The following is a 13,172-nucleotide window of genomic DNA, read 5'->3' as shown; positions in this document are numbered from 1 at the left end:
TATCGTAGTAGCTGCACTCAGGGGGAAGTACTAAAAATATAAGTCTAATTGAGTCACGTGAAAAAATTGCCTCTCAAAAGCTCGAAATTTGCTCAATCAGCTTTTCCTCATTCCACTTTAAAGTACTTTGAAAAAAACACACACTTGACACATGACAGTGAACCAATATAACCTAAATTCTTCGGATTGAGTGAAACTGCATCAAATATAGGGATGATTTGTTTTTACTTAATTTCTATTTCACAGTTCAAAGTTTGCCAACTTTAATTTCTGCATTCGAGTCAAAAGTACTAAAAAGATGTTTCTTGAAGAAACATCCACTTCTCTCACCGGAATTTTTATTAAAATTTACTTCAAAAACTCGACGTGTTGGTACCATATAAACACAACTTATTCGAGTGAAGGCAATTAAATGTCACTCTCGTCTCCCAATTGAAATTTTAGTTTTAATTTAAAGTTCCGATTCGGAAAAGTTAAACAAATTTCGGCGTACCCATATGCACGGAAAGGTGGTCGGATTGTTTTCTATCATATACAGATAGATTTTCGAATCATCAAACTGTTCAAGCTTTCAAACAGCTAATGGATCAATTTCCTTCTCAAATTATTTTCAGAACCAAATTTATGTTCCTGGAGTTTCAAGAGATCAGTTCATCTGAATCAAACTTAATTTCGACTAACAACAATTTTTTTCCAAAAAAATATTAACAAAAATTTTAAAAAGTCTGAAGGTTTTCTTAAGGTGCTTCAATTGACGCCAAGTTTGGCATTATAGTTTACAAAGTGGGTATATGAAATCAAAGTGCGATTATTGTATAGTTTAAAGTTTTCAGTTTCAGTGATTTTTCGATTTCTAAATCAGTTCGGTCGCTTTCTTACCAAAATTCGTTGAATACGGTAAAAGATCTACTAAATACAAATTAATGATATTTGATTTGGAGTATTAGTAATTTTAGCTTAGGCAGCATAAAATATTTGCTCTGACTTAACAAAAAAAAATTTTCTGCGCGTTTACAGCGTTTGCAACAGAACACAGCAGTGAAGAATTGAAAATAAACAATATAAGGTAATTCAATTTTTATTGGAGTTTTTTGCACAGTTTAGTAAAAAAAATACTTCATTAGCTGAAATTATTATATATCCAAGTTGAATATAAATATTTTATCTCTACTCAGATTAAGACCCAACCTTATTCTTCTACCGGACCCAGTTATTTCGGCAGGGAGTCAATGTAAGTGATTTCAAAATCCGGAAGTCAATGAATGCCCAACAATGCAACGCGAAGGAATGACAAGAGAAACCTACAGTTATAGAAAATAATGAGATGAGAACTCCCAAGTAGCTCTATTTTACCATCTGGGCAATTTTTCTAAAATAAAAACAGTATGGAACAACTGAGCGTAATGTACTAGCGATCAGAGATATATTTTGTAGATTGTGTTATGCGGAAATGATGTCACTAAAGCGATACCCGGGATACACTTCTTTGTGGATCTACGTCTTATTTTTTTTACTTATTTCTATATTTCGAAAAGTCTTTGCTTTTCTCTAAATATCAAAAAACCCACCATGAAAAAATAGAAAAATTTCAAAGTTAGTCATGCAAGATCCGGTTAAGATAAAATCAAATTGCCGTTGCATTTTTTCTGAACATTTTTTCTCTATTTCTATGGATCTGTTCTAGCTAATTTTACGTTATTTCAGCTGAACAAAACACTAAAGAGATAGACACCATTTTTCTCAAACCCTAGTCGATTCAGGATATTATTATCAAGATTGTTGCAAGAATTTGCAAGATTGTGCATAGAATTTTCTTGCAAAGTCTTGATATATTAACAATTTTTTGCTTGATTAACATCCTCGTGCAACATCATGCATGATTAACAACCACGCGGACGCCATTTTTTCGCTTCTTGACATAGATCTAACAAAAAAGGCGCCTTAAATTCCCGCCGCAATCATTTCCACTTCAAATTTTGTGGAAAAAGCGCCAAGAATAGCCGCTGACACCGCTCCTATCCTAGTCCTAGGTCCCAGAGAAAACTCGGGAAAATATTTTTTTTAATTTAAAAGAAACAACACAAAAAACAAATATATCACATCGAAAAACCAAACTATCACAAGAATACAACAAGAAACAGACAACTCCCGGGCTCTATATAAAGGAAAAAATGAAAACTTGACTGAAAAAACCGGCCTCAATTTTTTTTTGCCCCATGACATTTGGAACAACATTTGGAACAATAAAAGTCATTCCCATAATAACCCCAAGAAAATACAGCCCTCATTTTAGTATAAATACGGTTATTGGGGCCTTGCAGTTCCAAATAAAATAAGCCTGGGTTATAAGGCAAAATGGAAAATGTTTTGGAAATTTTAAAAAGGCTCGGGATTCAACCCAAAACGCAAAACATCCAAACACTTAGTTTATTGGAGTATTAAGATTGGAGTCCGAACCCAACTTTTGATCATTCTCGGCCTAAAAATGTCAAAGATCTAGAACACATTGTAACAGGTAACGGTTAACTAGTTTCCGTTGTTTTAGAAGGAAAAAGTGAGGTGACTTCTGTAGCTGTTTTTGCGGCGGTTTCTTGTTTCATTTGAATGTTGAGCAACCATGCTGAAAGAGTTACAATATGAGCAAAATGAAGAATGAAACGTAAGTATACTCAATTGATGCTGTCAACTGAAATCTACTGCATAAATCTTTCCCACTTGAGCCACTCCGCATTAGGGTACCCTTCAAGTAATTGTGCAAGGGGGAGGTTGTACGCTCTGTGCTCACTAACTCACTAAGTCGGGGGGGGGGGGGGGGGAGGGAGTTGTTAGATATAATGGGGGATCTATTCTGTCCCCCCCCCCCCCGACCCACAACTTAGCGGGCTTATATTTTTTACGCCCCCAGGCGCACGTGCTATTTTTTTACATAGTGACGTGCTATATAACATATAATTTGTAACGGGGGGGGGGGGGGGGACAGAATAGATCCATAATGGGAAATACAAGTCCAGTGATCATATAGAAGGCACTTTCAAATTATAGCCCCCTCCCCTTCCCCAATCAGGTCGCTTATTGCAATATCGCAGTTATAATTATAAAGGGGGATCTTTTCCGTTTGTGCCCCCCAGTACGTTGTGCTCACCTCCCCCGTTACAAAGCACGTGCCATTACACAGTTAATCATTATGTAAAAATATGGCACGTGGTCTGCGGCTGCAAATAATATGTGCCCACTACGCTGGGGGGGGGGGGGGGGAGGGGAGGGGGCACAAACGGAAAAGACACTAAAGGGGTTACATTTCCGGAGCGGGGTATTTGTGGGAGATGGGGTATTCAACTGAAAATAAACTGGTGCATCGCTACCCCCCTCCCCCCCCCCCTACAAATATGTACAAATATGGCACGTGCGTCTGTGGGGTGCAATAATATGCACCCACTAAGCTGGGGGGGGGGGGGGGGGGTGGAAATGGAAAAGATCCGATTACTATCTGGACAGTACTAAGTAATCAATCATAAATTGTCTAAAACCCGGTAAATAAAGGGAGCTATATATATTTTTTTTTGGGGGGGGGGGGATTAAAATGAGACAGACACAAAATAAAAATTTATGCACATGCACTTGGGAGCTGCTTGTAATATGCGCTCACTAAGTGTGGGGGACACAAACGGAAAGAGTCGTAATTACCAGCCTGTGATGCATTTCAGCTTATTCATGTGCGACATTTGGAGTACTATTTCTCGGAATTCTGTTCAGTCAATATTCAACTTACTCGTGCAGACAAATTGTGACAGGTGAAAAAGGGCAGATGGCTCATCACAATTCTACGAATCACAAATTAAAAGTTTTCACAAATGCCTCAAATATAACGAGTGAAACTACTCGGAGAAAAAACGCAACTGGCCATTTTTTACATCAATTGTTACCTATATCGAATTCAGAGACAGATAATGTAGCTGAAAAGGCAAATGGGTCCTTGGCAATTCGCTTGTCTGACGAGGAATTGTTGAGTCGGATCAGAAAAGCCCTGTCTCTCAGAGGTCAATGTGACGAACCCGACCAAGCACGCCAAGACTGTTCAGGGTTGTCATTACATTCCACTTTTCTTTTGGGGGTCAAATAAATTTCTCCGTTTTAGTAATTGATTTTTTTAGGCGTCAATGCCGAAAAACTACTCTAATGAACAATGCAGTTGTAGAAAATTCAGCAGTCAACCCACTACGTGATCGAATAGTTTCTTAGAATTCAAATTCAGTGCCCTACTGCAAAAGAAAATACCAACAGCTACTAAAGTTTTTGCGCTCTATGATTTTGAGTTTGGTTCTACTTCTTTTCACCCCGATTCATTTAACCCGCACATTTTAACTCCACATCATTTAACCCCTCCATCATCTCATCCCGCCAATTAGCAGTCGACATTAAAGGCATGGTTTGTCATAATTAAATGGATAAACTACTCCCATGTTCGTTTATGAGAGTTTCATATCATGTCCCAAGGGCCTTTTAATTAAATAGTCCGCTAAATAGTCGTTCTGGTAATTTTAACAAAAGGGTAAATTAAAGTAGGCATTGGGTGAAATGGCAGGTTGGGTATAATGGCATTGGGTAAAACGACATTGAGTAAAATGGAATTGGGTAAATTGTCCTGACACCACATAGGGTTATGACAAATAACCCAATTCCAACGCCATTTTACCTAATGCTAACTTACACAATGCTCTTCGATCTTTTCGTTCAATTATCTATGTTCGTTTGTGATAGTTTCATATCAAGTCCCAAGGTGGCGGCTTGGTGTCAGTGATCGTGTGCCTGGTTGTATTTGCATGTATGTATTCATGTATGAATGTATGCATTTTTGTCTGTGTATGTATTTGGGGTGTTATATGATAATACGGGTGGGGGTGCGCGGCGGGGGAGTAGACGGTTTTGGGGGTGCGGTGTTGGAAAATTATGGAGGTTTGAAATGCAAACGCACTCGCGCAAGTAATTTTTATTTATTTTCAACTGAATTGAAATTTTTTTGTATTGTCCCGTAGAGACTTTGGTATTTTAAGTGATAATGGGTCACTTAACGTTACCAGTAATCACAGATTGATGCTCACATAAGCTCTACGCAATTTCTCGCGACTGTAAGCACTAACGTGTAACATTGTTTTCCTGAATTTAATTAGATAGAAGTTTGAAGTCTAACTTGACTCAGCATGCCTCCAGCAAAAGTACAAAAAATAGGAGCAAATTAATAAATTCTTGCTGATTAATCTAATATCGTAACTTAAATTAATCGAAAATGTAGATTTTATTTCAAATAGAAAAATTGGATGCATGAAATCAAAATATCTCGTGCAGAGTAGTTGAGTAGTTTTGGCTTCAGTTGTAGTTTTCACCATGTAATTACTTTTCCCATGTTACTAGAAGGTTATGTTTGGAGCTAAAATTGGATTATAACTAACCAATGATCATTTACTTAAAATTGAAAACCCACATTACATAATGGCAACTAAACTAATGTAAAAGTTGTAGTGAGAAAATCAGAAACTTAGACAACATTTGCGCTGCACAACTATGAATTTTTTTAAGAAAAAAAAATAATTTGAGATTTAATTTCTCACGAACGGTATTTGAAACAGGTATTAGTAGACGCGGCGTACTTATCATTCACGTATTTTTTCAAATTATTTTCTCCAACAATGATTGTTGTGACTTGTGAGAAAATTTCATAGCAATAAAAGTAACAATAATAAATTAGTTTTCAAGTTTATTTCATTGCTTGCATTTACAAATTTACAAACAGCAAAACAAAACTCGAAAGGACATCAAAAGGTCACTAGGCCTGTCAAGTGATTCCTTTTAATTCTTCTCAAAGACTACTTATTTGGCAATTCACACCCTCTCAAATCACATTTTACCCTGGTATAAACCTATTCTCATAAACCTGTAGAAAATGTCTAATAAGAGAACCAATTTTTGCAAAAAAATGCAGCTCGATAAAACTTTAAGTAAAAACATTAGCCCGAGAACCTTGTTCTTTATCAAACAAAGTTAACAAAAAATCTGTTTTCTATAATAAATGAGTCCCTAAAACAAAGTAAAAAGTGTGCTAATTCCCGTGCATTAAATGAGCCAAGTTTTTGAACAATACTTTCATCAACTTTAGTGAAAACGTTATTTATGTGTCTTAATCTAATTTTGAGTGACTTGTTACTTTGTTTCAATTGCAAAACTTTTGTTTTGACTAGATGAGTTCTTTCTTTTATTTAGATATTCTTTTCAATTATTTCACGACATGAGATATTTATTAATTTGCTAGGATGTTCATGGCGGTGACTTTAAATTTATCAGTTCATATATGGGTAACTCTTTAGCAGAAAACAATTTGTGTTTACATTGCAGTTTATCAAGGAGTTGCAATCTCATAGTTGAAAATAACAAAAAAGTCTGTTTTGCCGCCACTCTAATTTTTGAAGATCGCTTTTACTGGCCACTCCAAACAACAAAACCCGTACTGTAATACTGGTTGAACGTAATTATTGTATAATCGGACTAGTTTGTGTCTTTTCAAAAAGTTTTCGTACTGATAGTTGGCCACTGTTAACGAATTCATCCGACCAACTATTTTCTCAATGTGTGATTTGAAGCTCAGTACTCAATTTGGTCGACGATGTTGTAATCATGAATTTTTGTTTCAGGGGTCTCATAAGTACCACCAAATCTGATAGCCTTCCTTTTATCTTTATTTATTGCTAAATTAATTGACTCCATTCAAACTGACAATTTTTCTATTGTATCATTTTTTCCATCATCCACTTTTCTTTAACTATTTGTATCATCAGCAAACATATCCACATTACAGTTTTGCACAAAAATTAGGCAAATCGTTTACATAAGTCAAGAACAGAAGTGAACCTAGAACAGAACTCTGAGGTACACCGCAGAAAATGCTTTCAAAGGATCATTGCTGCTTGCTAACTGAGAAACATTGTTGTCTGTTGGTCAAATATGAATTAAGAATTTCAAAAATTTTTCCATTCAAACCATACGCAAAACATTTTTCGAGCAAAATTTTATGACTCACAGTATCAAAAGTTTTCGGTAAATCATTAAAAACCATATCGTAAAATTTTTTCGAGCACAAAAGATCCTCATTGTCTCAACAACCTCCATTATAGCACCAATTGTGTTTTTTTTGCCTGATATCCAAAATGTGCCTTGTTGATTATTGAGTAGTTGGACGAAAAATAAATCAGCCGTTTCTGTAGACATTTCTGAACAATTTTGCAAATAACTGGTAGCAGTGATTTTGGTCTATAAAAACCGAATTCATGTTCGTACCATTTTTGTACAGAGGTATAACAATGGCAATCTTCAGAGTTCTAGTGAAATGGCCCTTATCAAAACAACGAATAATATTAATGTTGCCAAGGTTTCACTCACGCTTAGGACTGATGAATTTAATCAGTTGATTTGAAATCTTATACAGATCAAAGGAAGTTCTGTTGGGCATTTGCTTCATTATGTCAAAAATTTCTTTGGTTGTGACGTTATTCAAGAACATGGGATTTTCTAACCTTCTGACCGGACTGAGATCTGACGGCAGATCACAACTTTCAGATAGTTTTTTTTCTTACTTCAACAAAATATTGATTTCATCAGCATTCAGGTTATCAAAGTTTTTTGTTTCATTTTGTTCCCTTGATATTGTCCAATATTGAAAATGAACTTTTAATTTTGTTTTCTTTGTCCTTAATTTTTTGTTCATAACATTCTATTTTCGCTTTTTTGGTTAGGTTTTCTCAACGGTTACGCAGTCTATTATATTTTTCTCTATTTTCAGCAGATTGCTCGTTTTTCAATCTTTGGTAGGGTTCAAGCTTTTTAAGACTGAGATTTTTGATCTGGTTGTCTAACCATGGCTTTTGAATTTGTTTAATTGCTCTCAAGCGAAGTTTGTAGCAATTATATTAGTCCTGTTGTTCTTTGTTGATGCGATTTTTCGCTTGACCAATTTTTCGTCTGGTGCTTTTGAATTTTCGTTCTCAAAAACGGGATAAACAGAGAGCGTCCAGCAGGTATTAAGTGCCCTTAGAGAGTTTCAGCTCAAACTGTTTTGGAGACCTATACTTATGGTGTGAAGGGTGGTTCTTAGAGGTCGAAGACACCCCAACAGTTGACCCCCCACTATTGCCCCTTCCCCCCACTGTGATGTTGCCGCCCCACTGTTGCCCCCAGAACGCCTCTCCCCATCAGCCCCCAGTGCACCCCCTCGTTCCTACGCTCAAACAACTGAACGCTAAAAACACGCAATTTTATACTAATTTTCACAATTTTTTTCAAGCTTTTCGAAATTATTTGTCAATGTTTTAGTTTTTTCAGCCCTAGGTGTCAAAGAATCTCCTCTAGGATTTTATTATCAGTTGCTGCATAGTTTCTAGTGCTAGTGGAATGGTTTCAGCTTTTTAACATCGGGAATTTTAGCAATTATTCTTACAAATTTTGCAATTTTTAATTTTGACATTATTGTCATTATTAAAGTTTTTCAGCCTAACAGAAAATCTCCGATAGGTTTTGATAATAAGTTACAATTTCACAGCAAAATCTGGAAGCTTTTCTATTAAATATTTAAAATATCAGTTTCTTATTTGATTTATTTACTAACAAGGCTAGAAAACTAAAAGTTGCACAGTAGAATCAAGTTAAAGCTAAGCTCACTTTACCGTGGCTTGCTACTGACGAAATCAACCTGTCGCCGGTCGTTTGAGAGCAATTCGCCCAACGCTAGTCAGTTAAGTTTGGATTTTTTTGTTGGAGTGCTCTTTGAAGTGTTGCAGGAGTACATGACGATCAAACTCCCTGTTCATCACCCTCGTTAAATCCCTAAAACTGAAATCTAAATTGGAAGATAAATATAGCTTATTTCTCGTTCCCAGTTTTTGGCAATACTGTAATTTAAACCTAACCTGAGCTCTTTATTCTGACGTTCTTTCAGGGGTCTATAATGAAACTTTTTGTCTGGTTTTTGCGGATCAACTCTTGCTTCCCTACAGCTTAATTCTACTCTTTTGTGGTCAAAGATCATTGTATCCTTCACGTTTACGGAGGCTTCCAAATTCCCGGAAAAAAATCAATGCATGTTGGCGTACAAGAAGTGACTCTTGTCCGTTCTGATAATCTCGTATTCAGAAATTGCGATCCCGTGCAAGTGAAAGAAAATCCAAAACCTTGTCAATTTTGGTTTGTTTGTTCAATCACATTTAAATTGAAATCACAACAAAAAATTTGCAAACGCTCCGGTTTGATCGTGAAAATGTTTATGTGTTCTTAATAAACGTTTATGTACTCATCTATACAACAATTTGGAGTTTGGTAACCAAGAGTTGAGCCAAATGTTTTGTTTTTGAAAAAAAGATAAACAAGTTTACAGGTTTATAAGAGGACTTACAAGAGACTGAAGCTGGGGAAATCGCTGTACTTCGGACTAATTTTTCTGACTCAAAGTTCTGTTAGTGACTTAGTGACACAACAAATTTTTAAAGTTCACTCAGCTTGCAAAAGGTCGCGGAAATCGGAGCTCCTGATGCAAGGTTTGTCTTTATGAAGAAATAAAAAGAAAATAATATTCATACAATATATGACAAAGTTGCCAAAAGCTGCGAAAATTGCAGAACCTTATGCAGTAAACTTTGGAAAAAACAACCAAATCATCGAAAGCCTTAACAGATAAAAATTAGCAAAATGAGAAAAATAAGAAAATTTAGTAAAAAATTATCTTTTAATTTTTTAAAGCAATTTTCTCCATTTTGAGAAGTTAGCTTATATGAAAATTGTATCAAAAAACGTAAATCATATTGCAAACATATGTCGTGTCTTCAATACTTCAGACGTTAACAACAACTAATTATTCTCAGTTCACTCTTTCCAGCACTTCAATTTGGTTCACCCTTTCCAGCACGTCAATTTGGTTTTCTAATTTCAAAGATAGCTTTCTTTTGTTCTGAAGAAAATGATGTAAATAGACGATTCATCATCACTTATCGAAGTGATCGCTTTGGTTTACGGAAGCCAGTAATTTGATCTGGTCTACGATTTTGCTCGCGCAACAGGATTTTCTACATTTTCCAATTCAGTAACATCTTTTACTTTTCGAAGTTCTTTGCGCCCATCTCCTTGATCACACATTACGGACACAGTACAGTTATTAGTGCTTGTTGTGAGTCCCTTGCCTTCCGCGAATTTTTCGATATAAGCATCCTTTGCGGGTAATCTTTCTCGCTCTTAAATATTCTTTTGATTTACTTGTTCTTTGAGATAACATCGATTTGCATGTATCTGGTTTTTATCACGAAAGCACAAAAACTTGACAATTACAGAAACCATTAGAGTTTTTTCTTCTTCATGACCAGTCAAAATATGGCACATTTTGAAATTACTCAGTTCCTATTCATAGCGCATAAATTTTTTAATGAAAAAAACGATCCGTTCTAATAATGCATTATCATCAAATCGTTTGGGTCAAATGGTAGATTATCAATATTGATGGAGTCCTTACTTGTGTATCTTTCTCGACCCCGTACACGCTTTTCTAACTCTGATTAAAAATCCTCAATTTTTTTGAATTGCACATTAACATCCTTCTGGTACTCACAACCTGCTCATCCTGGATAGTCTCCACTAATTGAAATAACTTAGCATTCATCCGATTAAAAATAATCTGGAAATAAATTAGTAATCAGGACCGAAAAAGCATGAATTACAGTGTAAATTAAGACTAATTTTTTTGAAAGGCGCAATTCTGCCAGAATATGATATCCAGGCCTTCATACGATTTCTTAATTTATATAAATAATAGCTGCTACAATCTTTTTAACTTAAGCTGCTAAGAAACGGTTTGAAAGTTTTAATGTTGAAATCTGCTTTAAAAGATTAGTGAGAAGTGTCTTTTTTCGCTGTAAACGAACAAAAGTTCAAGCAAGAAAGCTGAAAGAACAACCAACTGTTTGCTATGAGGAAACTGCTGCTTTCATTTTATAATGTGATTCTTTGAGAAAATTGATTGATGTTTATTATTTTGCTTGAATGATTTGAAGTATTTTTTTTTCAAGTATATTTAACCATGGTTATAATTTTAATTTACTTGTAGCAAAAAAAAACAAATGCTTTCTTGTTATTTTTTTTGTCAATGGCATGATTAATTTTCTGATCATACACGACTGTCATTGCCTTTATAAATATTCTAAAAGCACTCAAACGTGTTACTACATTAATTAGGGATTTTGAATATTACTCGCGTATGAAATTGGTCAAAATGGTTATTTTCAATAATTCTTGGACAAATTTTGAACTAGGGCTGTCAACATTATATGGAATAATTCTTAACGCAACCGTGAACAAGCAAAACGGCGGAAACAACGCCATCGCAATGGGATTAAATGTATGAACTATTTTGAAAACCGCAGAACAGTCTTGATCAAAATTTGCAGAAATCGACAATGACGACAAGTTTTCAGACTGCATGGCCCGATGTCTGTCAGACTTTCTCCCCAACTGGTCGCTCATTCAGCTGATCATCGGAGTTTCAGTTGTGGAGACGCTTCTAAACTGGCTGATATGATAAATATACGGATAGAATGCTATTTGGCTTGAAAATGTGATTTATTTAATTTATTGTCGCTTGCTGAAGGAACGAATTGAAAGTATTAAAAAATAAAAAAAATTGCCTTCCCCAGTAAAAGAAAACTTGAGGCCTCTTCCGCGTCAGATAATAAGAACATGACTGGACCCTTTAAATATGTGACCATGAAAAAATACGGATCTATTCTATTTTGTAAGCCCCCCTAGCTTAGTGGGCTTATATATTTTACGCCCTCCAAGCGCACGTGCTATTTTTTACATAGAAACGTGCTATATAACAACATAGAATTTGTTGCGGGGGCGTAAAAAACACTGGGGGGGGCAAAACAGAATAGATCCAAAAACTTGGGTAACTTGGGTTAATTTCCACACTCCATGACTTTTTTGTTTTTTTTTTAGATCTTGGCTATGGAAAATAATTTTCTGACAAAAGTTTAAGGATTTTCTGACAAAAGTTGAATGCTTGAGCAAGATCTTGTTAAGATACGTTTTCATGATTAATCGTGATAAAAGTACATAAGATATAGTAGAATTCCTAATTTCTTGAAACAAATGTGAACATATTAGACAAGATTATATAAATAATAGCTGCTACAATCTTTTTAACTTAAGCTGCTAAGAAACGGTTTGAAAGTTTTAATGTTGAAATCTGCTTTAAAGGATTAGTGAGAAGTGTCTTTTTTCGCTGTAAACGAACAAAAGTTCAAGCAAGAAAGCTGAAAGAACAACCAACTGTTTGCTATGAGGAAATTGCTGCTTTCATTTTATAATGTGATTCTTTGAGAAAATTGATTGATGTTTATTATTTTGCTTGAATGATTTGAAGTATTTTTTTTTTCAAGTATATTTAACCATGGTTATAATTTTAATTTACTTGTAGCAAAAAAAAAACAAATGCTTTCTTGTTATTTTTTTTGTCAATGGCATGATTAATTTTCTGATCATACACGACTGTCATTGCCTTTATAAATATTCTAAAAGCACTCAAACGTGTTACTACATTAATTAGGGATTTTGAATATTATTCGCGTATGAAATTGGTCAAAATGGTTATTTCCAATATTTCTTGGACAAATTTTGAACTAGGGCTGTCAACATTCTATGGAATAATTCTTAACGCAACCGTGAACAAGCAAAACGGCGGAAACAACGCCATCGCAATGGGATTAAATGTATGAACTATTTTGAAAACCGCAGAACAGTCTTGATCAAAATTTGCAGAAATCGACAATGACGACAAGTTTTCAGACTGCATGGCCCGATGTCTGTCAGACTTTCTCCCCAACTGGTCGCTCATTCAGCTGATCATCGGAGTTTCAGTTGTGGAGACGCTTCTAAACTGGCTGATATGATAAATATACGGATAGAATGCTATTTGGCTTGAATATGTGATTTATTTAATTTATTGTCGCTTGGTGAAAGAACGAATTGAAAGTATTAAAAAATAAAAAAAATTGCCTTCCCCAGTAAAAGAAAACTTGAGGCCTCTTCCGCGTCAGATAATAAGAACATGACTGGACCCTTTAAATATGTGACCATGAAAAAATACG

General features: G+C 35.2%; 1 protein-coding gene across 2 annotated transcripts; it reads left to right on the top strand.

The window, feature by feature from the left end:
• Positions 1 to 2,547: 2,547 nt before the first annotated feature.
• Positions 2,548 to 11,704, top strand: LOC142349559 (uncharacterized). Of its 2 annotated transcripts, none has more exons than XM_075401198.1 (3): positions 2,548 to 2,659; positions 3,705 to 4,079; positions 11,472 to 11,704. In XM_075401198.1, exons 1-3 carry the CDS (start codon positions 2,653 to 2,655, stop codon positions 11,600 to 11,602), a joined length of 513 nt encoding a protein of 170 aa, XP_075257313.1. In that variant the 5' UTR covers positions 2,548 to 2,652; the 3' UTR covers positions 11,603 to 11,704. The 2 variants fall into 2 exon arrangements, with proteins under 2 accessions (XP_075257313.1, XP_075257314.1); XM_075401199.1 differs by lacking the exon at positions 11,472 to 11,704 and adding an exon at positions 4,152 to 4,275 and having other exon boundaries at positions 3,705 to 4,080.
• The last annotated feature ends 1,468 nt before the right edge of the window (positions 11,705 to 13,172 follow it).

The sequence above is a fragment of the Convolutriloba macropyga genome, chromosome 11, assembly GCF_964194025.1.
Source record: "Convolutriloba macropyga chromosome 11, txConMacr16.3, whole genome shotgun sequence".
Lineage (NCBI taxonomy): Eukaryota > Metazoa > Xenacoelomorpha > Acoela > Convolutidae > Convolutriloba > Convolutriloba macropyga.
This window is presented reverse-complemented; position numbering and strand designations above follow the sequence as displayed.

Bases quoted from the DNA above. Each gene is read 5' to 3' on its own strand.
- LOC142349559 (XM_075401198.1), top strand. The intron at 4,080-11,471 runs GGTTGTCATTAC...CAAAATTTGCAG, and splicing joins AGCACGCCAAGACTGTTCAG to AAATCGACAATGACGACAAG.